We start from the raw sequence: 25,362 nt of genomic DNA on the forward strand, positions 1-25,362 counted from the left end.
GGGCAAGATTTGAACGCTTCTGCGCTCCAGTGTACACGCAATACAGATTTGCTATCAGACTCGAACACTGCTGGCACCGTTTTAAATATATGGGTGATTTCTCGACCGGGAACATTTCCGTCACCTATAAGGCTTCAATAAAAACAATAGGTATAAGAAACAATCATTCCAGTAATATGACTTTATAGACCACTTCGGAAGATATAAACAACACTGCCGTGCTGGTCCAGAATAACTTTCTGTTTTAGTTTTTAAACACTGCACAAACATTGATCAAAATACAGACAACATTGATAACAGAATCAAAATGACTCTTTTAAAGACTTAAATATATATATGTGAGATTAAAAAGATTAAATATTGAGCCAGAGGTGCTGCTGGTCCACTCACTCCAATGTTTACATTTTGGTCTGTTTCAATCCTTGATTCTAATTGGTCAATAGCTCTGTTTTATTCACATAAGCCTGCACCAAATGATTCTGTGTATCCCGACAAACCCTGAGCAACCTAAAACAAAACATTTTGTTGCTGTTCGCAGTCGATCGGGGTCTACTTTTTCCAGCGTCTTTCCGGTATTTCTAAATTTTTTTGGTTTAATATTCATATAAAGTGTTAACCATTTTTTTTAAAGTAATAAGGTTTAGAGGCTTATGCTTTATCTTGAATGAATCTGAATGGGTTGCAGACATGTTTTGCGTCGGGACCAAAAAAACTTTCCACTGTGATTTATTCACGATACACAGCCTCTCATACCTTATTTTCTACGTAAATATTGAAAAGGTTAATCTGTATTCTTCCAAAACATTAAATAATGATTCAACATGAATTATAAATAATCTGGTCAATTATTTAACATGATTTTTTTTAAAGAAGTCAGAGGAGTTGGAAGACTTGGGTGGAATTTTTCAGGGCAAACAATGCCTACATTCATAACTTTGATCCCCTCTGGCTTTTCCTGAAGTCGTCCATGAAGATCTTAAAGAGATTTGCTTATATTTCGCATTAAGCAGCAAGCAACCTCTGATTATGAGTCCTGGATGCATTTGAGCTTACAAATAGCTTTTGATGCCCTAGAGCTTATTATCGCAGCTACTTGTTAGCGACAAGTGCAGAGAGGACCAACAGCAGAGCCCTGAGGCTCTCCAGAATCCGTCAAGGGTTCCCCCGGGTCCCTCCTTCCACGGTTGCCAGTCTATGCACATCGAGATGGATCTAAAGGAGAATAAGCATCAAGTGGCTGATGAGGCAAATCCACCCACTTCAGTTGCAGTTAAAGGAACAGAACAACAAGGATTCAATAAGCATGCATTCAGACAGAGCTAGTGGCACACAGTACGTAGTGTAGTAAAGTAAATTACCATTCTTCAGCTCATTAAGGGAAATCTCCTCTGGATTTCAATGTCCATAATTGTGATGTATTTTTTCACTCATTTTGACTTGACTGTATTAGCTAAATCACCACAATCTCCCAGGAATTCGTAACTATTTTACAAGGTGGCTAATTTCTATCAATTCGTACAATCTTATTCGTATGTTTTAGCACAATTTGCTTTCGCGCCTGTGACGTTAGGTTTAGGGGTGAGGTTAGGGGCCCTCAGTATTGCCTTTTTCTAATAACTCCATTCACTTTGTACGAATTAGCTACCTTGTAAAATAGTTAGGAATTCTCATGAGATCAGTTTGGCTAAATAGATCTGGCGCGCATTCATTATGAATTTTGATTTTTTGTTGATATTCTTTCGAAAAGTCTTGTTTAATGTTAGGTTTGAGCCTATTCAAAGCACCACGTTAGTTCCAAATCAACACATAAAATCATAGACATCCCGTTAATAATCCAAACATTTTAGTGCTGCAGTCTACTGCCCATTAATCTGTTTGATGTGGTACTTAAGTCTGTAAACAGTGTTGTCTTGGTTTAAGACATGTAACACAAGGTGTGGCTCGGATGTTTATTTATGCTGACTCCAAACTTTCACTAAGAAGCAGAGATCTCAGCAGTTACAATATGTGTGGATAACTGCAATCTGTGAATTCGTATCTGTCATTTATCTTGATGCCAAACACAGAAGCTTCGCAATCACAGGAGCGTTTGATTTCTTTCCCGGAGGCTCTTGGATTGAGTCACTCAGCAGTTTTTTCCTATGCCGTAAATTGCGGTCGGCTCTGAACATTTTTGCTGAGACTTTTCTCGGTGGGACTGTTTTATGAAAAAATACCACAGAATTACCAAACTATGAAGCAGCGCATTACAAAAATCAGTGTAAAACAAACAGATTGCAAGCGAAAGCAGATGTTTTGCGGTCTGAGAAATGAGACAGCTGCTTTTATCTTTTCATTACGCTGTTGTAATCGATTATTTGCAGGTCGTTTTGAGTAATAGCAACTACAATGCTCACAATTTTCACAGCAAGAAAGTCAGCGCTTGTCTAACATGTTTATTGAATAAAAATCATCACAAATCGCAGCTGACATTCACTGACCTTTACTCGAACCCAGAGGAAAGTCAGCCAGTGATTTTTTTATTGATGTTAAAAATCTGACACACACTGAACAACAAAACAGATAAAAACAATTCTGACTTTCTCAAACTCTTGGAAAGCTTTTGACCTTGTTTTGGACCTTTAATATTTTAAAGAACAGACAATAATAAAACGAAACCTGGGGGCTCTCCATTTTCAAATGATCTCATTTAAAATCTCAATACCTTACAAAAAAGATTTTTATATTCTTATGTAGGCCTACATGTGAGTACCAACAAAACCCTTTGTGGTATCTATAGACAGTTTCAGGTTCAACAGCAAACAAACGTTCTGTGGCCCAAACTTAACTTCCTGTAGACCACCGGAACCAGAATCTATAGCGGTTGAGAAGTTATAGTTTAATGTATATGCTATAATATAAATTAAATATATAATAAATTGTTATAAAATAATCAGACCGGAAGTCAACTTTAGGCCAGCCACGTAGCAGTGAAACCATCTATATGGTGCGTACAGGTAAATCAGAAAGATGGAGAATCTTACCTTCTTACAAGAACATTTGTCCCCATCTCAGTGACCGAGCAAGGACACGGTGGGCAATATTTGTCAGAAGATCTTGGAATGACCATCAACATCATGCTCCACACAAACCACGTTTCACCTTTCTCAGGTCCCACAGCAACAGAAGCACCTTGCTGCGTGCCATTCATCACAGGTCACCTACGATGGTTGACATTTTTCTACTGGTACCTCACGAAAGTAGGTCAGCGCTGCCATTCCTCCTCTCCTCCATCACAAGACGAGAAAAACAAGATGCATTGATTTTTCTCAGAGAATTCAAAAAGCGAGCTCCTGAAATGGGTCATTGACTATTGAACGTTTCATTCCCCTGTGCTTTTGTTCATCCATCATCTCTCCTTTCACAGTCTTAATTCATAACAAAAAACACTTGAATACTTTCTTAAAAACATGTAACAAACATCTCTTAAAGTGTGCAAGGTAGGTTCTTGCTCGTATTTCATGCCACCGTCACGTTGGAGAGATCAAGCGATGTCCAAACCTTGACGTGCACAGGTGTCTTCGTCTTGTACCTTTTCCAATGTCTGATCAATAATACAAACCAGTAGCAAAGTACAAAATGCAGTTTTCACATCAAAAGGACACAAGTCTTATTTTATTGACATCCTAAACTTTATTTACAAAGGTAAGCTTTTCATCCCAACCTCAACGATACAGATTTACAAAGAAATAAAAACATCTTTAAAAGGCCATTAAAAAAACAACATCCCGTCCTCTAGCAGCATCCGAATATCTGAACGTCCCAGAAATCGACCATTTTATGTTTACAGTTATCTCTTAGCCAAGCTATACACAGTACTGCCGACATGGTAAACAAGTATACAAAGTACTGCCACATGGAGCCATTACTCTTTTTTTAGTGCAGAAAAGGAAAATACTCTCATTAAAATAACAATCTTAGGATAAACAAGCTTAAATAAGAGGGCTTAAGTACAAGACACTTTTCTGAGGTACTTTACACCGACAAGCATAATTTGGCTTATTTTGAAGTGGTTTACAGGTGCTAGTCTGCGGATTCTGGTCCATGAATGTGGTCTTTCATACTAGGATAAAAACGCCAGCAGTCTAGTGGTTCAGAGTGCCAGGCATGGATTTCGTAAGCGAGTACTCGGACAGTAATATGGACAAATGAAAAGAACTGAATGACAATTCATTTACCACCAATAACATCAGGCACACGAAAGTTTTTGTACATAAAAGTTTGAATACAACCGATCACACTCAGTGCTAATCTTATCGAACAATTCTGTGATCACATCATAAGCAAAATTATTGCTACGACAATTTGTATCAATGGATTACTTACAAAACTCAATTAACAGATATACAGTACACTTAGGACACTAAGGTAAGTCGCACCTGGCTGGTTTAGATTTCGACAAAGGGAGGTGGACAGCCACAAAGCCAGGATTGATCTTGAGTAACGACGCTAGCTTGAAGATGTTAAACCCAAGGAACTAAATAATTTAGAAAGCAATCACGGCTTATTGCATTACATTCACTTTCACGTGTTCGTACCCATCGACTGAAAACAACCCCCTTCCTCCCCTTACATCACATCTTAAATACGTTTTAATTTCTTACTCTCCTTCACATTCTCACGTCCTGCCGCCAACTAACCATGTGACTTAGCTTTTAGCGTGTTAGCTCGGCACACGTTCACATTCAAAGGCTGAAAGTGTTTCTCTGTCGTCTTGCTGGACTGAGTATCCTTGGGTTACGCAGTTGCTAAGCAGGAGAGGGGAAATTGTGAACTACATCAACTCAAGGTTTCTTGTCTAAAGTGTTCAGGAAGAGTTCTGTAAATCGTCTCAGTTGAGCCGCCGCCGTCTGGCTCTCTTCGTGCAGTCGGAGGTTGTCCTGTCGGAGATGCTGAACTTGCTCTTGGAGCATAGCCTTGTCTTGTTGCTCCTTAAAAAAGAAACGAAACCGGTTATTACAAGTAACTGCCGAATGCTGAGTGATTTTACTCCTTATGTTTGATGATCTTACCTTCCGTAGGTCATACTGAAGCTGTCTAAGAATGAGCTCCAGCTGGTTCACCTTTCCAGTAAGAAGAGCGGGAGAACCATCTCTGTTTGGATCAGAAATACAGGTGCACAGTGAGACATCATTGGATGAACGGACCATAAATAAACAAACTGAAGGACGGACAGACAGCACTTACCCTGCGCCCGCGACACACGCTACTCTTCGGTTGAGCTCCTCGGAGAGCTCTAGAACTTGTTTGGCTTGCTCTTCCTCAGTTAGAGAACTCAGGGACGTCGCCGTCTGATCTAAAATGGGGGGGAAAAATGTCAGATGAAATTCAGTGCTTTTTAAACCCATCACAAACCAACTTCCTCCGAGAAATCAAAGAACTTCTCATCAAGCCTCAGACCTAAGTGTTTAGTGCCCTATCAGGTTTCTGCACAACCCTAAAACTGTAAGAAAATCAGGAAACTGCCGGAGGCAAACAGGAAAAGGAAACTGGCTACACATGGTTCTCCATATTGCTTCAGACAGAGGTGATACGGGCTAATGCTCCAGGTACAGCTTCGAGCGTTACTCGAGGGGAAAGCTTATTAAATGTGATCTTCCTCTCAGCTCCTTCGAAGGTGTTAAAGCTCCCCGTTAACCAGCTTCCGCAGAGCGAGGTGTAAATTAAGTGTAAAAAGCAGCTAACACGGAGAAAGTAAGGGTTAGTGGGGAGGCGAGAGAGGGGGTTCACACGCTTTCAGGTGAGTGTAGCATTACGCCGAGTCAAGCTTATCATTAGGCATTCAAGACCGAAAATACACCGTTGTGTGGCTTAACCTTTCGGCGTGTAGGAGGGGGAGGAACTGGCACATGTGCTGCTTTTGTTCTGTCGTGTATGCAACGAAATGATCTACATCAGTCTATACTGTGGTATCTTTATAACAGTACGGTTAACAGTACAGTAAGTGTTCCTGTAGCTCAATTGTAAGAGCACGGTTCAATTCTCAAGGATGCTAAACATGTACACCCAACTGCACTGGAAGAGAAAGAGACTTCTATTACCATCAGATTCACGCCGAAAATGATTCAAACTCAAAGATAAGAGAGAGGGAGAGAGCTAGGTCGCACAACCACATCATCACTACCCGTTACAAATTTCGAAATATCCTAAGGAATCTCTCAAAGATGCTGACCTGTCGTAACTCTCAACGACACAGAGCGGGAAACATTCTTGAGGTTTCTTTAAGAGCAGTGGCTCTCACCTCTCTTAACACTTGTCAGCGCTCCCTCCTCTCATCCCCCACCCCGCTCTCATTTCATTTCATTAACAGTCTCACAGCAAGGGGTGTCAATGGAGCTGGAATTGAATGGACGGATAATTATCAGTGTGCCGAACAAAAACACGCACAAAGCGCATTGAAACCGAGGCTGTAACTTCGCCTCCTCCCCACCCCCTCCAGTTAGCACCCCAACCCGAGGCGCGAGCTAACTTAATCATTTCTCTCACCACAAAAACGGCGGTCTCACATTCGTCACTATTTTGAGACGGGACTGCGCGCTCCTCTGGTTTTTCATACTTGCCAAGTCTTGCGAACCTCTCTGAGGACCTGCCGGCAATCGAGTCCACAAACCCAGGGAAGCTTGGAGGTGCATTCTCCTGTTTATTATATTCATACATTACGGAGTGTTTAAACTATACATTTTAACACGACCGCAAACCATGACCGTAAACACAATGCTAACCAACAAAGCACACATATACTAAAACAAGCGTTCAATACACAAATCAGGACAAAATCCCTTATTCAAGAACTACTGTGCCCTCCCTAGCATTTTCCCGTGGTCTCCACAGCGACCGGTTGAAGGTGAGGGAAAAGCTGTAATTGCACACAAGTAAAAGCGTCCAAAACCCAAAATGTGTAATTACAGCGAGCAATGGCTTGAGTCATTTCCCTAAGTGGTGTCTTGCTGGGCTCGCATTGCGATAATGGCTTAATTTCTCCATGCTCAAAATACGTTCTCCAATCCTAATTAGCACCTTGCGGAACAATGCGCCTTCAGGCAGTCAGAGGAAATGAATGGGAGGAAAAGAGAGACGTGGTGATTTGGACACGGTCAAGAGCATCAGAGCAGGAGAAAGAGTGGTGTTTTGCGTAACCTTTAGTTAACTTTGGTAATGGTGTGTGAGAACGGCTTAAGTCATATGGTGAGAGGAAACACAGTTCCAGTAATAGTACGAAAAGGTATTTAAGGATCAGATAAAATCTTAGAACCGAGCACAACAGGGACCAGGCAATTTAGCTAATATTCCTATTAATTTTCTCCACATGTATTTCAATAATGTTAACGGTTTACAAAGAGGTTAAATTGGTTAAAAGTTATCATGAACAACTATCTTCTGCTGCATTTATCGATATAAGATATGTTCATTATGAATAAATAAACATAATCATCAATCATTTATATATCTTTCTTATTTTTTTAAGATTTTTTATTTTTTATTTTATTGAAAAGTTTAAAGCTTTGAACCAAAGCACTTCAACAATACTGTCTTAGAAAAAAAAAGTCAAAAGGCACTATTCTATGTACTTGATAGCATAATATCCTCAGATTTAAAGGGTCATTTATGTCCCAATGAAAAAAAAACAAGCACAATGTGTTTCATTCCGCAACGGTGAGCAATGAATGCTTCACTGCCAGTAAGAGATTTTGGGGTTAACAACCACAAAGCATGTTAAATGCAGTAGGTCATGACCTTATAATGTTGTGGTTCCAAGAGAAAACACAGCATGAGTTTAATGTGGAGTGCATAGGCCACTTCTGCTGTGTACCTTCAAACGCCCGTGCAGCATCCAGAAGATGTGACCAGTTGAGACCAGAAGTGGGGTCAGGGAGGGGCATCAGCCCCGCGTCCACCAGCTTGGCCTTGTCCGCCAGCGTACCGTCAGAGAACCAGAGATCATCTGTAAAAACATAACACACGGTTCAACTCTGGAGCCCTTCCCCCACCATCATTACAGTTCACCCTTAACCCCCCCCAATATCTCTGTGTTCTGTTTAGGCCCACTGATGGAGAGAATCTCTGGAGGATTGAGCACCAGTGTGCAGTGGTGAGGGGTGGGCAAAAATGAGGAGGCCACGTCACTCTCTGGGTCTGCGTGTACATTTTTCTTCCAGTCCTATTTACATTTTACATGTTTTTGTGTAAGAACAACACTTACATTCGGGACCATTGACAAGCAGCCGATAAAAATGTTATGCAAAATATATATTTTTGTAAGAATAGGTGTGCAAAAACATATTTTTTTAAGGTTTTGGCATTTTAAAACCTCTGTTTGGCACCTAAAACTTCAGTACAATAACACAGTATTTTGAATATATTTCATAGCTGTTGTTTGACATAAATTATTAAGTAATTTTTCCCAGATCATTAGTCACCAAATGCTCAGTAAACACAGCAGGAGTCCTGTGTCATCTTTAATCTAACCAAGCCGAGCTGCATGATGCTTTAGGATCAGAACCCAAAGAGAACCCAACAACAACCAAATAAGAACCCAACGGAAACTCGACCTCTAGCGACCTCTTTGTATTTCTCTTTGTACTGTGTAAGTGTTTTCTCATCCAAATGTTTTCGAACATTCTCCTCAGAGAAAACACAGCCGATTCCAAGATCCAAGCAAGACTATGGACACACTGAGAATTCTCTATCCATTTAGTTTTTCTCTTTGTTTCTTTATGATTCAGTTATTTTATCCTGTAGGCAAAACAGTAACGTTCAAAGTTACCCCAGTGGGGGATCTATTAAAGCATGCGTACTTGAACACAACATTCCTTGACCTAAAAAGACTTCGACTAAATAATTTAGATCAAGAGAGACTACAATTACACTTCAACCATTCATCTAGAGATAATGACCAGTTTGATAAGAAAAAAATGAGGCGGTCACTGAATACACAATCGGAAGACTCGTGCATAAACAATATTAAACATTCATCTACTGGGCAGAGATTTAACCAAGATAAGAAGATCCTTCTCATGGTCAATGAAACTACATGTGTTAATATATCATCAATAATCAAATTCAAGGTACCAAAATGATGTACCTTAGGTCAAAAAGTGCCAAAACATTCTGATATACAATAAATATAATTAAAAGTGCAAGTGCACAAAAGCCCAATAAAATTAGCTGTACGTGACCTAGCGAGTACACGGCACCTGAAGTCTGCTCATGAGGGCAGACAGACAGACCACGCTTGACAGCCGAGAGGTGAGAGTGATTTGAATAATGAATGAAGCTGGCTGCCATAGAGTTCTGACGTTATGAGAGGACCGTTTGTCTCTGACAGCTGGAGAGCGGCTCAAGTGGCTGCATGTGAAAACAAGCCAAGAGGCATATGAGGCCGTTCATACAGGACATGTTCTTGTTAGTCTACATTTTAATTGTTTGTTTTACATATATATACAAATGTAGAAAAGATTAAGAGATCATTCCAAATTTTCATTAAATCAGCATTTGTAGATGTATCGTGGTCAATCCAGTCCACAGACCAAACCTTACAAACTCATCCAATGTGAAAGATTGACAGCATGAAACAATGATAAAAATCCACGTTATCAAATAAAAAATATGTTTGTACTTTTCCTAAATACATGTCGAATATTACTTTTGCATTGCTTGAACGTGAATGTGAACTTGTTTTCTTTGCCGTATTTCAGGTCTGAAAACATACAGAGCATGTTGTTTTCTTCATTGTCTGTACATAAATGCAGAGAAACAATATTCTTATTTGAAATTGGGGAGAAATATTGTTAGTAGTTCACAGAATGAAACAAAAATGAAGTTTACCCGAACACATACCTATAAATGGTGAATTCAGAAAAACTGAAATATATTATAAACCAAAATGTATGCTCATATTGATAAGTCATGCAAACAATAATGTTATTGTAATGATAGGAAGCCATTTTAAGTCGATTTTATTCCCCTACAATAGTTCAACAGACATGCAGTATAATAGCAAGATTAGGACTGATCCTCTTGCGCATTAACTGCAGATTTATAGTTCCATTATTTGCTTCATTACTAAGTACCACATTAAAGTCTGTAGAGGATAAAATTACTGAAACAGGAAGGAATGTGGTGAACTTACTGGGAAGATGGAAAAATTTGCTATGAGCCAAAAAAAGGGTAATTTATTCTCATTATCATCAACTTATGTCCTGGCAAACGAATAGGCTATTACATTATCTGTAATGTCTCAGCTGATAGAGTGACGGATTTGAAGACGATGTTGACAGCTTATTATTACCGAGCCAGACTGTGCATTAGTGTAACTATCTAGTCTCGTATAGGCAGGACTTTGACAATGAGCATCAAGTCGGGTCCAATTTATCTGTTTAATAAAATTGATGACATCAATGTCTGTGGGGCATGGCAAACTTACTTTTGAGCTGACCGGCTGCGAGGTTCAGGCTCATGCGAGGGGGCAGGGTGCTGTGGTAGGGCAGGGTACTGGTGAACAGGATGTCGTTGGGCATAGCTTGGTCCAGCATGGAGCTGCGGGAGCTGGCCAATGACAACGCTCTCCGGTGGCTGCTGCACAAGCTCTCGTCAGACAGGGTCCGGTATAGGGAGCGGCGAGGAGACTGTGCGACAATCTGTATCTGAAAGAACAAAAAGGAGGGAGAGAGAGAGAGAGATGGGATAAATATAAATGATGACAGGCAAGAGGAAAACATAGAGAAAGGACAAAGAGAGGGGGTGGTGGAGGAAATACAGATATTATTCATCAGAATATGATTATGTGAAAGGCTCTGCAATATTGTTAATAAAACAGCCGTGGCAATAAAGCACATATCACTTAATTGAATTGCAGGAAGGAAGCTGGGGGGTGGATAGGAAATACGAGAGCCAGCGGGGGACCAATCAGCAGCAGCCGTCAGAGTGACTGCGTGTGAGTCAGACCTATTAGAGTCATACGACTCTCATCAATAATGCAGGTGCAATGGACACACTTCTGACGGGGGGGTCTGGTGGTGGGGGGCAGGGTCCCGAACAAATACACAATTAGACCAGTGAACGTGACAGTGGACCTGAAAGATGTGGATATTACAATATCCTTTTTTTACAGTTTCGCTGTAGGCAGATGCATCACTTAAAGGGATAGTTTATTTGAAAATAACATTTCTTTCACCGTTTACTACTTGAGTCAATTACCCCTATTGTTTCAAATTTGTTTACCGTCTTTGTTATGATAAACACAGAGGAATACATTTGTAAGAACAAAGAGATTTATACAGATTTGGAAAAACTTGGGTGTGTAAATGATGACAAAATTTGTATTTTGGGGTTTATTTATGTTCCTCCAGTTCCAAACTCACAAAACCTCAACAAACGTGTGCACCTACAAAGAGCAAAGCATCTTCATTATTATAAACCTATGATGCAAAGGTTAAACCCTCCTTAGAGATTTTTACAATACTTTAAGCAGCAGAAAGGCAACGGTTTGTTCTGAATGGTGGTAGGAGAATACGTGAACTCATTTAAATTTCCAAACCATGGACTGCATTAAACGCATGACCTTGACCCACGCTAGCACCATGCCCTATTGCTATTCACATTATAAATGCAATGTAATTCAAATGCAGAATGGTGATTGTTGCGCAGGCTTGAAAAAGAATGTAACCTTTGGACAGGGTGAGACTACTTAAAGGTCTACAGCAAACTATGCAATATGGTACTATAAGACAGAAAATTTAGACCAACAAGCTTTGACTTGGGAAGCAAGGAAGCTTTGCAATGCTGCGGGCAGAATATGATGATTGATAGATGGACCGTTCGCTGGGCAACAAACCCCTTTTGACACTGAATTAACTGTACTATAGACACTTCCATTGGTCAACCACAGGGTTGCTACAAGATGCTGATTGGTTGATTTGCTTATTTGTCGTTTATTGCAACACATTTGGTTAAATATGTTTTTTTCACCATGTTTTAACTAAATTTGTACACCGCTTTAGTCATCTTCCAGGGCTCATTTGAAACTCACCTTGCCGTGACCCGCCTGCGCCAAGGGACTGTCAGGTAGCAGCATCCTGAGGAAACTCTCCTTGGAAAGCGTCTGGAGCTTCTCGCCAGAACTATTAACCACCTGAGACTGTTCTGTCAAATAGAGACCCCTGGGAGACACGTGGAGATAAAGGAGTGAGTGTTAAAAAGAGAACAAAGAGAAGAATAAAAAGCTTAGTGAAGCAAAAAAAGACGACAAATGGACAAACATTAGCTGCATCTTTTATTCTGCCGTAATCTAAATTGAATCATAAAAGTGCATTACATATGTGGCACATATATGGTACTGTCAAAGGGTTACAAATACATTTTTCAGCAACAGGAAAGATGCTTTTGTATAAGAAAAAGAAGGATTACAGGGGCAGGGGTTACGGTAATGACAAATCAGTTGATGTACAGGATTATGGTCCAATAAGTGAATGGACAGCTTCTACACGGTCGTGATGCGACTTATTGGTGAATGAATCAAAACAGGCCAGTGTCTCTTGTGACCTTCAAGGTGTAACACGTGCCATGAAGGTAACACCAAGAGGGAAGGTAAAGCCACAGAAAAAATACAAGCACAGGTAATGAATCCGACTACCTTGAGTTCCTCAAAAGTGTCTTTAGAAGCAAAGACAAGACTTGTGACCCACTGATGTCAACAGAAAGAGACATAAAAATGATTACACAGTGCTTTGAATCCATTCCATTGAATCTCGGTCATGTATTGTTTATGGTCTGGAAAGCTTCGTTGTCACCCAAAAGCCTGTCCATCAAATCTCATCCCGGGTTTAATGGTCAGAACAGTCTTGCTGTCAGATAATGTGAAGTGGCAGGTGTCGAGTACATTTTGTCTGGATGCTGTTTGATGGAGGTTCTATAATATGTTTGTTGACACAGATCGTTTCTAAAACGCCGTCAGCAAAAATGTGTAAAGGACCTAAAAGCTTTGTGAAATGTCACTGCTGTCCAAAGGTACCACCCTTAACTTTAATTGTTTGTAAAACAACGTGCTACAAATTAAAACTATTTCATTTTTACAAACTCTAGTTTCAATGTTCATTAAGTTCCATATAGTGGTAATAGCAATGGGATTTACCTGAATTCTCTGGCTGGCCCCTCTTCCTCAAGGAAATGTTCGCTTTCTCCTTTCTTCCACCCCGTCAAATACTTCCCACCTTGTGATTGACAGCTATGGGATTGTTTTTCCCGGCCACCCCCTTGAGTTGTGTCGGTGGGAGAGATAATGTAGATCTTTGAGGGGTCAATGGATCCGGAGTTCTTCGAACAGCGCTCAGAGGGGCTTCCAGAATGACGGGAACCACTGAGAAATCAATAGAGAATCATCTTCATATTGTTTCTAATATACAGAATTTCCAAGCACTAAGGATGAACAGATCTTAAAGGTCTAGTGTATGATTTTTGGAAGGATCTATTGACAGAAAAGCAGTATAATATATTAAACTATGTATTCAGAGGTGTATAAAGACCTTACATGATGAAGTGTTATGTTTTTATTACCTTAGAATGAGCTATTTCTATTTACGTACACCACGGGTCCCCTTACATGGAATTTTCCATGTTGTTCTACAGTAGCGTTATATGAGAACGTTATATCTCCTTCGGCAAAGAATCGAAAACGTGACAACATCTTAGTTCTGTGTCACCTGCCATAGTGCTTTGGAAGGGAAGGGGGGGGAAAGTGAGCCGTTGGTTGCAATTCACAACACCACCACTAGATTCCGCTAAATGTGATACACTGTACCTTTAAGGGAATTCTGAAGGCAAGAACATGGGAGGAGGCTACCAACAGTTGAAATACCATAAACAACGCAGTTGTTATCACCCGAAGCCTTCTGTATTCTGTTTTATGTAGCCTCTATTAGACTGTTGGCTCACCCTGCAAAGCACGAGTCCATCTTAAGAGGGGATAACAAGAATTGCAGTGGAAAATGCTCGAGGGTGATATGATGTTGTTTTGGCTGCCCATGTCTCATCGCCTCAGATCTAGTAACTCAAACGACGAGCCGTTATAACCATATAACCAGCAAGTCTGTCGGTATTCACGTCCGATTCTTAATCCAGAAATGCATTTTTCTGCATTTCTTTCGTGAACTCTGAAACAAAATCTTTACTTTGAGCAAAGCTGTTCCATGAGAATAACAAATGCTGTTTGATCCTTTTAACATTACATTCCAAAACAGAAATCAAATAAGCTGAAGATGTGATTTCATAAGGCTTTTATTGTTTAGCTTTGGGCAAGTGAATCAAAAGTTGTCGGAAATAATACCCATCCGTACTCGATGTGTGAATAATACCCATCAGCACTCGATGTGTTAGCGCTGTGCAAGTTTCAGGACAAAAAAGCAAAGCTATCTTTAGGGATGTGGAAAGCTGCATTTTGCCAAAATTGACTTTAAAACGGCAGATGAATAAGTAGCCGTAAGGAAGCACTGCATAATAAGGCAAGTTGTGGGTTCTGACCCCAATCTGATCCACTTCTTAGGAGAAAGAAATGCATTCTTGCATTCATAATCAGCTACACGTCCATGTAATGGAATATAATGCAGTGGTCTTGAGACACTTAAAAGTCAGACTATTTGAAACCAGACAAGACCATCTGGAAACGCAACATTTGAAATGGGTAACCAAAATCCATCTGAAGTTGTTTGACAGCAAACTATCTAATGCATAAATCTAGATAAACTGGTCATCATCAAAATTTAACCAGTTCAACCAGCTAGTTGTTGGTCTACCATCATGACCCATTCATTAGCTGCTTTATTTCCTCTTTCAACCTCCACTTCTCTCACCTTGAAAGCGATGATATCTCGCTCAGATCTCCCATGCTCCCATCAGTGGTGTGTCCTGTAGGCGTAGCAGGGACGTACCCCTGAGACAGAAACATCTTTGCCCTTCCCTCGTCCTCCTCTCCTTCCTCAGGGTACTCCAGAGTCCACGGGAGTCCCGTATCAACTCTCCCGTCCCTCATGACCATACGTGATGGTCCCACCCCAGTCAGGGGCAGGGGAGGAGCTGGAGGAGGCATGCAGGGCGCTGTATCTATCCCACTGTCCGTGGACGCCCCCTTTATGTAGGTGAGGCCAAGGGACTCCGGATCCATCGGGTCTCCGGAGCCGAAATGTTTCTCGTCGCTGCCGCTAGAAGCGTTGCTGGAGAGAGTGTTACTGGAGTGACTGGAGCAATGACTGTGGCAGCTCTTCTCACGGCTCTGAAAATGAGAATTTGCTGGTTATTATGGTGACCTACATATTGTATGTTGAGTGTAATATTTCAGATAATTCATTTGTGATTAGCAAACATTTAACTCAGAATCACGTTTAAAGCTGACTTTTATTACGGTCACAATCTAGCATTACAATTCGCAGCATCCTGACAGAACTACACAAGCATAAATAAAAAGCAGGCAAACTATTTATCAAAATGAAACATTTGGTTCCTTCGTTGTCAAAATACAGCGCAACAAATAAGGATGAAGGAGCCCTGGAGTGCTGAAGTGCATTTAACCATTTAGCAATAACAGCAACAGTCAGAAGAACCGACGCGGCACCATTACCACCTCCTGTAACCAATCTGATGGAAAATGAATAATTGATCATTCTGTTAAATTGCATCGTCTAAATTTAAGCCCTTGAATGAATAAAATGTGGATGATTTTTAAACTTTAATGCACGGCTTGCTTGGGAAGGTCTATTGCCGCCCACGATTTCTAGCTGGATGAAAACTCAAATATCCCCTCTGGCTAAAGGCAATGCGTTCAATAAACCATCGCAAAAAAGCTGTCAGAGTAGAAGAACACAAAATACTTCTCTAAATTTTGCAGAAGTAACTAATACGAGATAATCACGACCTATGACATCACTTTTTGACATTAGCATCAGCTTACAAAAACACAAAGGGCAGGGTGACCTTTTCGAGCTAAATAAATCAGGTGGATTTTAGCGAGGTTGATGTTAGGTAACGTCGGAACGCTCTCGCTATCTTCGAGCATGCGGTGCAGCATATCATTCTGTAACCGAGCAGTCTTCCTCATTCTCACGTAAATTCCCACAGGGATCACATATCTAGATGTGGCACTATGGGCCATCTGCCATAGATGTCAACCCCCCTTGCCGCCACACCCTTGACCTCTCTGGGCGACTACCCACCCGCGCAGAGTAATGTGGCGGGTTTGTGATGCTGCCAACTACATGTTCCTGACTAATGAGGTCACTGCACTCCACAGCCACATATAAACATGAAAACAGTTGGATGCACACGTATGCAAGCGCATAACATATGCTAGAGTTCATGTACAGTACGACTCATTAACTGTATTGATAGGACATTTCTGCTCTAATAACCAGATATTTGCATGTCTATATGTAAGCAAGAAAAAATACTATTCTAAAATGAAAGCCTTTTGAAGTCAGTAATCTTTCCCTGTCTAAAAATTTCTGTCATCTTTTACTAATGCTGTTTCAAACCTGTATATTTTCTTTCATCCATGGATGACAACAGGAGACTTTAAACCGAAGGTTACTGACTGACAGCCTCAGTCACTTTTCACTCTCATTGTATGGAAGAAAGAGCAACAACATTCTTTACAATTTTTCTTTTGTGATTCACAGAAGAAAGTCAAACACGTCTGGAACGACTTGAGGGCGAGAAACGCAAACAATGTTTTATTTTGGGTGAATGGTTGTCTTAACAAATATCACGGCTTTGTAGACTGACCGGGAAAGGAACAGCGTCTGGCCTTCAAAGAGCTTTCAGTATATAATATAATAATGAGCACATAGAGAGAGATCACATAATTCATTGATTGAGTACTTACTCGAGGGAATTTACCGGGCGAGTCTTTCGCACCCTGTCTCTGCAGACCTCTGTTCAAGATCTTGGTGGAGGGGATGTGCCATTTGGCCTCTGGAACACAAGGCGACCCTGAAAATCACAGGCATGATGTTACATATCAATAGGAGCGCTGTTCATTCAAGTTATGTAAAATCAATATCTTAAGTTATTTAATGTAGATTATTAAATTCATAAAGCAAACAAACGGCCACTTGGACTTCAGTGAAATATAGTGGGTTTCAATAAGACATTTAAACAAGAATTGAAAAAGTAGTTCCGTACCGGCAGATCGCGTTCTCTCCAGCTTGTGGTCGCGGTCTTCCTTTTCTTCTGGCTGGTCTTGAGGAGCAGGTGACTGCAATCTATAAAAAGTGGCAAAAATGACATTTAAATTTTCATCAACCAACCAAACTGTACAGGCTGATCAAAAAAATGAAAATAAGAGTTTGAAATAATAATACTGTATACTGTAAAATACTGCATGTATTGTTAAACATGGTTTGAAGAATGTATATCTTAATATAGCCAATGTAGAATATATACAAAATACATTATAGAAGCAATATAGAATAGCAAATACATTTCTTGAATGAATGGTCATCCATGTAACATTTTGAATAGTTGGAAAGGTGTAAAACCAACTCTGGCATTGTTGGGGTGGGGTCTGGTTGCAACAAGACTATGCGACTGTCTGCGAATGAACAGCTGATCATCACAAAACCGGTCATGAAACATTATCTCATACCAGAGATGACAGAAAACAGGAGCCAGAACGGCACGCCAATATCAACTTACTTCTCAATCGCACCTTATTCTCTTTACACTAAAGATTTGCACCAAATCTCTAATAATAAGACTCTGTCATGTCCTCTGAAATGGCCAGTCTTATTGGTGTTTGAGCTATACGGCTAGTGAATCTCATTACCCATCATAACTGGCTTTCTGTGCCCATGTGCCGCAGGGCCCCGGGTCGCTGGAGGTCGACTGGTTACTGGGGGAGCTGCAGTAATGCTGGCCGGGATTTCCAGACGGACTCTGAACTATCTCGAAGTCCTGCAACACCCTGAAATGAGCAAACAAAAGGAAGACGCTCATTAATCAAAGAAAGGCCCCAGACAAACCTAAAACAACGACCCGAAGGAGACTCATTCATATTATTGCCCAGAGGGAGGAAACGCTGTCAAAAAAAAGCAGAGCGGATACTATTCATAGCGGGGTCTGTGAGTCTCCAGGGCTGAGTGTAGGTGTGATCCGGAGGGTGGGAATAAGGGAAATACAGAAGGGAATGACAGACCGTGTGCAATGAGGATCTCGGCACAGCGGGGAGGAGATGACAGGCCGGGTGAAGGGGCCACAAAGGTGTGTGTATTTCAGACAAGGTGAAGAGACTAGTATGCAACACGCAGTCGCTCAACGGGAAATGAAGACATGTAATGTTCAAGAGCTTCAGACTTTGCGGGGCTGGAAAATCAAGCAGCCAATTAGCTCACCCTGCAAGGCGTCTCCTGAGAAACCCGAATGCCAGATTCGGACACAAACTGTTTCTCTAATCCGCAGAGTGGTGTGTCATTCTTAATGGCCTTATACAGAATCTTCTGGATTTCCCCTCGAAGACAAAGTTAGTGTATATGTCAGCAGAGATGTGTCAGGATAATTACTGTTATGAATCATTGTTTCTTATAGTTCCTGCTGCTGTGCTGTTCACACTCATCTGCAGCTCAGCGTGGATGAAAACCAGGTGTTGCTTTTTGTTACCTGTCCTGACACATTCACAGCTGCTGGCAAACACAGCCTAACAACGGACGACACTCATGGAAAACATTACTTTTGGCTCTGCTTGGCTGTCTGTACAAGGCCCACTGTAACATCTGGATGCGGTTTAGTCTCGTGTATGGTAAATAGTTTAGAATGAATCTCAGGAATCTGCTTAGAAATGTCAGGTCATAATTAACCAAAAAAAGATTTATTCAATTAAAGCAATTACATTTTAAGTACAATTTTAAGTATAGGCGGTTTTAATCAACAACGTAAACAAACGTTGTGGCCTAAACTTAACTTCTGGTACACACCCGGAAATAAGTCCCTTCTGATTTTTTCTGATAACAAGCAAAAGAAATAAAAATCAATTATTTGGCTTGCAAGATAAATGCATGTCTTGCCAGTATTATTTTGGGTTACCAGTATAATAACCGCTACTTAGCAAACTTAAATGCGACAAAGTTACAAGAATTGTTTATTTGATCATTTCAATAAACAATAAAATGCAACAAACAGTTTGTTTAATACAATTATTATACAATCAAATATTAATGTAAATTAAATAAAAATAGTATTATTATGAGCCACTAGACCAATCAACAAACACAGACCAGAAGTTAACTTCGAGCCACTTGCCGATGAAATTAAACGTGGATCTGTTACAAATGTTTAATAATATTTTTAATTATTAAATAAAAATAAAATATTTCATGTTTTAATCAACTTCATCTTAAATAAATAAAAATCGTAACTTAAATAAACCAAAAAATAAACTGTAACTAATTAACAAGACACGATACTAAATAAAAAATTACAGTAAAATACCCCAAATTCTTAAGTTGAATATGACATGTTCATATGTTCATTCCTAGGCTTCTTGACAGATCAAGGACAATTAATGTCGTGTTTGCTTTATCTGTCGATACAAACAGATTTTCTGATCAATCAGCAGACGAAATAGGATCGATGAAGATCTATTCAGCTGAATATCTACCATAAAATGAAACCTGGTGAAACTGCCTTAGGACAGTAATGACATCTTTAAACCTGCATTGGTTCACATTCACGTGGAAGGGCGCGCACACACAGAGCTGAGTAAGCATGAACCACAGCTGGGTGTGATCATACTGTAAAACAGATGACTGCAATGGAGGATCAATTACAAAAGCCAAATCAATCCACTCTAAACCTCTCTGACAACCTCTCCACACTTTTCTCACATCTCTCTTTTATTTCAAGAGTAAGATGTTAGGATGTACTAAAGTCATCACAATTCCATGTAAGACAAATGAGAAAACGAATAAAAAGCAGTCAGATGAGCTGGTCTTTTTTTTAGCAGGACAGATATAAGCCTCTTACCTAGAGCCATCCTGGTACTTCTTATCGAACGAGGTGCTGCGTGAGATGGCAGCCTGGGCATACTGGAACATCTGTTGGCTCGGGGAGGGTCGATCTGGACCCTGAGTGGGAGAAACACGAGAAAGCGGCAGCGCCTGGGGAACGTGAGTCATCCGATGCCAACCGGGCCCAGTACCAAGCGTCTTGTACTCCATAATGGGGACGCGATACATCTCTGAAGCGCCTCTGCGGGACACAGAGCAGACAAGACACAAATCCATTTAGTTATTTGAAAAGTACCGTTCTCTTTCTAGTTTAGTCTTTAGACGTTTACATTTTTTTATCCCGTATATAAAAAACAGCTGAAACCTGTAGCCGTGAAGTGGAACACAGTAGCTGGTTTAACCATTTCTGACAGGAAACAAACCAGGTCTAACTGGATATAGGTTTGTGTCCAGTGCAGCCAAGCATAATGTTAGTTTGTGTTTGTGTAGCCGACCTGTTTATCTCCTTTTAAATGCAACTGCACAACATGTCCCCAACAACATAATTCATTCTAAAAAAGCGCCTGCGGGGAGTGATCACATCACTATTATGGATTAACCTGATTCTCGGTTACATCACTGACTGTGTTTCTATACAGTTAATTAGCTTTGAAATGGCTGGGAGGTTGAAAACTGCATTATGGGGGCAGAATGTTCCTTCCGAAAGAATGACGATTATCATGGCAGCTATTGTAAGTTACAGGTCAAAGACCCCCGACAGCTACATCGCTTCCTTCACGCTTCTGAGCTCAAGGCTGTTAAAATATATAAATAAAGATAAGATATAAATTTAAAACTATGAGACAGGCTATTTATGGGGCAATTTGTAAATCTACAGTGTTTTTCAGTCCTTCATTTTTCAATCTTTCAACTTGAAGTGTCATCCCTCGAATCCCTTAATTTTGAAGCGAAAATGGTGCAAATGATTTGATTATAATCACTGAAGGGCAAGAGAAGAGATATATCCGCAAATGAGATGACAAATGGTATCAGACAAATTATGTTCTGTATTTTGCAGTAATTGTCAACAATGTGTGTCCTTAAGCGAAAGAGAACGAAAGAAAAGGAGAAAACAGGAAAGCAGAAGAACAGACAAAAATCGAACACAAGTCCGGCTCACGTCAGCAGGATCCATTGATAGTTAATGATGTGTTTTCCTATCTGATCCTCTCACACAGACACACACACACACTGAGATACTTCCAAAACAAGAACCTCTGGATTCTTCTAGAATGAAAAGCTACAACACCCAAGTGCTCTCAAGTGAGATTTTCTCAGACTACACACAATAAGATGCAGTACTTGAAAAAATACTTCTGTGAAGCACACCACACTCTCACAGACTCTCAAACGAATTCACACAATTGAGAAATGCCATACAAACAAAACCAAACAAAGTTCTTGGCAGATTCATTACCATTTGTAATTCCATCGTTTTTAAGACCATCTATGACGTTATTGCGTTTGGAAATAGTTTCACTAGTTTTATCAATTTGTAAATGAATAAAGTCGGGTTGCTAAAAAACGATTAACAAACATTTCTGTAAGCCAATCAATTTAAACAGGCACCTGACTAACTGAAGCTATTATTCACTGACCTTCAACTGGAATATTATTGCAAAACTATTTGCACTGGCGCAATATCAGCAGAGTAACTAAATACAATCCTGACCTGCCCGGGCATGTTTCTGTTAACTACATCCCTCTAGAACAGACTCGCCCTAAGATACAGCGAAATACAGCACTTCAGATCAGACAGAAATCCTTTATATATTTGTTTACAAAGGCCAAAGAGTCTGGCATTATGCCTTACAGGGGGCAATACAAATCAATCCAGTTATTGACAGTTCAGAAATTCACTTTAATCTCTGCCCTCAGATGTTTTTAGTAAACCCCAGAATATGAAACTCATGTTCAACGAAGTTCATCTGGGAGGCTTTCTACTGCAGGCCTGTTTTCTGTAAGTGGTTTCCACAATGTTTAGCCTCGGCAAACCATGACTGGTCTGTGATCATATCATTCTCAAATAATCCTGACGGGATTAATCTTCTCCTCAGGAGGTGACCTCTGTGTACCAGTGAGAAACTGGTGCGGCCCATCTGTCCATACATTACATAAAGATTTCATTTGAAAGGCTGTATTGCAGAATGTAGCCAGACATGTTCATGACAGAAAATCGGATTATTTTAGCCAGCTATATATAATAACAACTGTATATTTACAATAAATGAAATGTACTTATTTCAGGCAGCAAAGTCTTAAAGCAATCTTGGTAATATAAACGCATACGTATTTGTCACATTTTTACATGCATATACAACAAATAAGCATGAAAGTAATACAAATAGGAGATTGGATGAAGAAAATAAAGGTGGAAATGAAAGAACTGTACCTCCTGGGGGTGCCGTCCTCGTGCGGATGCAAGACGACCACCGTGACCGGGATGGAGGTTCGCAAAAGCTCGATCATCTGTTCGTGATTCAGCGTCCCAACGGGCACTTTGCAGATTTCGACTAAACGGCAACCGGGGCGAAGTCCCGCCTGCCAGGCGAACCCAAAAGGCTCCACATCAGCCACCACGCCCTCAAAGTTCACGTGGAAACCCAGCTGTCCCAGGGCGTTTCTGCGCAGGGTCATCTCCCCTGCCTCACAGCCCCTCGTGACCATCTGAGAAGAACACAGTCCTGGTTAGACTGATGCATGGTTGATTATTCTTTATCTATGCAAATCTTAGTGTTTTTCAAGTGAAAAATGTAACAAGGGCAAGCAGGATGGTTAAACTCTGCGCCTATGGCCGGATATCTCAAGCTTCCAAGGGTGAAATTAACTGATGTCAAACCAACATAAGATGTCACAACTCAACAGGCTGATGGTCTCATGAATAACAGAGATAGGAGCTGATTTGTATTGCATTCTAAGCCCCATACAGGGAACCAAACACCTAAACCAACGTTTCATATATCAGTTTAGACCTTTTACACTCAGCTCCTCTATTCCAAAACAAACAGTTTTAGGAGAACTTAAGGTAAAATGATCTTACTCTTATTCTGCAAAGTTACTAAAAGCCCAAAGGCACCATTCTTTGCATCCTAAGTAACAACAAAAGGCCCTTAAGGGCTAAAAAGAAACACAATCTCGTTTCCATGATCTGCTGCTAAATTTTTGTGGAAACCATGTAATCTAACACAAAAAGGCAAATTTCTTGTCACAGAAACACCTATACTGTTATTAAAATGGATTTTGGAATGCACACTGAGATTTTGCATGAAAACAATTGAATTAATTCTGCTTCCTGTCTACTAAACAAATGATACGAAGACATCAACAAACCACACAACGCAATAAAAAACATTTAAGAGGTGTTTATGAGATATGTTACGAGTTAACAGAAGGCATTTTACAAGCTGTGAAGAGTCACATAGTGAACTGACCACACACACGCTGACTGTATCCATCACAGCGGTTCATATAAAACCCTCAACACACACAAAGCAGTCTACAGATCTGGACCAGCTGAGAAAAGTGAGGGGCAAAACTGAAATTTCTATCATTATGTCATTCCAAACCTGCATGACTCTTTCTTCAGCAGAACACAAAATATATTTTCAAGAACGTTGGTAACCAAACAATATTTGCTCCAATTGTGATCCATTATATTAACAAAAACACAAGTCATGTCTTAAAAATACCTTTTGTGTTCTAAAAATACAAATATATTTAGATTCTGAACAGTGTAGGCATGAAGAAATAACAGATGTTTTCATTTTTGGTTAACTATTTAGGTTATTATTTCTGAAAACCTGAAGCCTTCCAATAGTGTTCACATTATACTCAAAATCTGTGAGGTTTTTATGTTTATCTAACCCTTGATTCTTTTTACATTCACACAAATGTGAAAGAAGTTTAGGGAATTCAAGTGCTGATGCCACAGTGGCCTCTTAGGTAAGATTTAAGGTAAACTAAGGTGATCTGTTCGAACATGATCTTTTTTGCCTTTCTAATGCTAATCCAGTGACCCTCGTCCCAAAGATTGCAGCTGCAGATACTCCAAACCGAAACTTGATCCTGTATACCAACACCGACTCCTTAACCGCAGTTAAAAGTCAATCCTGATCTGAGCTCCATCTTAAAGTTAACTTGAGCTTTTCCCTTAGATCTGCATCACATACCTCTAATCGCTGCGTGACCTCTCGCACCTCCTCCGGGCATCCGTCCTGCACGGAAAACACCACGCATTCGCCGCGCTCGTAAAAGAGCTTCACCCTGCCCGCCAGGCAGGAGGAGCTCCAGCCAATCACGTCCCTGCAATAACAGTTAAAAACCACTTCCTTGGAAGCCTCCTCGATGAGCGCCACAAACTCTCGAGAGACAGCCAGCAAACAACCGATATCTGTAGACTGGCTGTTGTCCCATGCAACCACCGACCACGTGATGGCCCCCGCGCTGTGCAGATGAGCGTTGAGCCTCGGCCGGCTACGTTCCTTCCTTTTGGCGCCGAGGGTGATGAAGCTGAACTTTGCTCCTGAGGTATCCACCGGCGTGGCACTGCTATAGTTCTCCGCCAGGTCTTTGAGGTATTCGTGGCGGGTACGGGTTGCCATGACGCGGAACTTCTCGGATTTGTGCGCCGCGTTTTCGCCATTAATAACCTTAGCCAACAGGAAGTCCCGGAACACAGCAGACTTGGGGAACATCACGCCTTTGGGGATGGAAGGACCAAACGCAGGCACATCTTTGGATCTGGCAACTGCAATACTGTGGGATAATAAATAAAGGTTGAAATGAGTTCACTTTTTAGTCTTTAAATAAAGCATTAATTTAAGCCAAATGAAAACCCTGTCATTGCATTCCCATGTTTATGTACTATAGTTGTGTGTAAATAAACATTTCTACTTTTGTGCTGAAATGGAAAGTAACATACAGGTTTAGAACAACATGCAAATCATTTTCATTTTTTGATATTAAAATAATCAAATTTTCTGAAACTTCTCTTGATCTATTTCACACAGAAAGACTTCAAACAAAGAACTTGCAACACAAACATCCGTAGTATAAATCAAGGTTGTCCATCTGGCTTCAAACTTCAAATCTAAAAATCGTTCCGCGGCAGTATGACACCGATCTGCTTAGAAGATGAAACGGCCAATTTTCCTTTGCGACGGTTTCTGAGCTCCCTCAGCTTCTACGTAACGTTAGGCTGAACAAACTTAAAAGTCGCCCAGTGAGTCAATAGGACTGGAAATTGAATTCCCTTCGATCTTATCCTTTAATCCTCTCTATCATTCGGAGAGGTCAGATC

The 25,362-nt window shown here is 40.5% G+C and overlaps 1 protein-coding gene across 1 annotated transcript in view; it reads right to left on the reverse strand.

Annotated features, from left to right (window-relative positions):
- Positions 1 to 3,655: 3,655 nt before the first annotated feature.
- Positions 3,656 to 25,362, reverse strand: part of sipa1l2 (signal-induced proliferation-associated 1 like 2) — a 55,106-nt gene continuing 33,399 nt past the window's right edge. The window contains exons 8-21 of the mRNA XM_056734409.1: positions 24,233 to 24,818; positions 22,456 to 22,730; positions 20,041 to 20,265; positions 17,849 to 17,986; positions 17,206 to 17,285; positions 16,907 to 17,013; positions 14,883 to 15,301; positions 13,169 to 13,393; positions 12,068 to 12,197; positions 10,463 to 10,682; positions 7,850 to 7,981; positions 5,227 to 5,335; positions 5,052 to 5,133; positions 3,656 to 4,970 (exon numbers count right to left, since the gene is read on the reverse strand). Of these exons, the coding sequence (XP_056590387.1) occupies positions 4,824 to 4,970; positions 5,052 to 5,133; positions 5,227 to 5,335; positions 7,850 to 7,981; positions 10,463 to 10,682; positions 12,068 to 12,197; positions 13,169 to 13,393; positions 14,883 to 15,301; positions 16,907 to 17,013; positions 17,206 to 17,285; positions 17,849 to 17,986; positions 20,041 to 20,265; positions 22,456 to 22,730; positions 24,233 to 24,818 (2,875 nt within the window). The 3' untranslated portion in view covers positions 3,656 to 4,823. The remainder of the gene's footprint in view (positions 4,971 to 5,051; positions 5,134 to 5,226; positions 5,336 to 7,849; positions 7,982 to 10,462; positions 10,683 to 12,067; positions 12,198 to 13,168; positions 13,394 to 14,882; positions 15,302 to 16,906; positions 17,014 to 17,205; positions 17,286 to 17,848; positions 17,987 to 20,040; positions 20,266 to 22,455; positions 22,731 to 24,232; positions 24,819 to 25,362) is intronic.

This window comes from Triplophysa dalaica, chromosome 21 (genome assembly GCF_015846415.1).
Source record: "Triplophysa dalaica isolate WHDGS20190420 chromosome 21, ASM1584641v1, whole genome shotgun sequence".
In the NCBI taxonomy this organism is placed as follows: domain Eukaryota; kingdom Metazoa; phylum Chordata; class Actinopteri; order Cypriniformes; family Nemacheilidae; genus Triplophysa; species Triplophysa dalaica.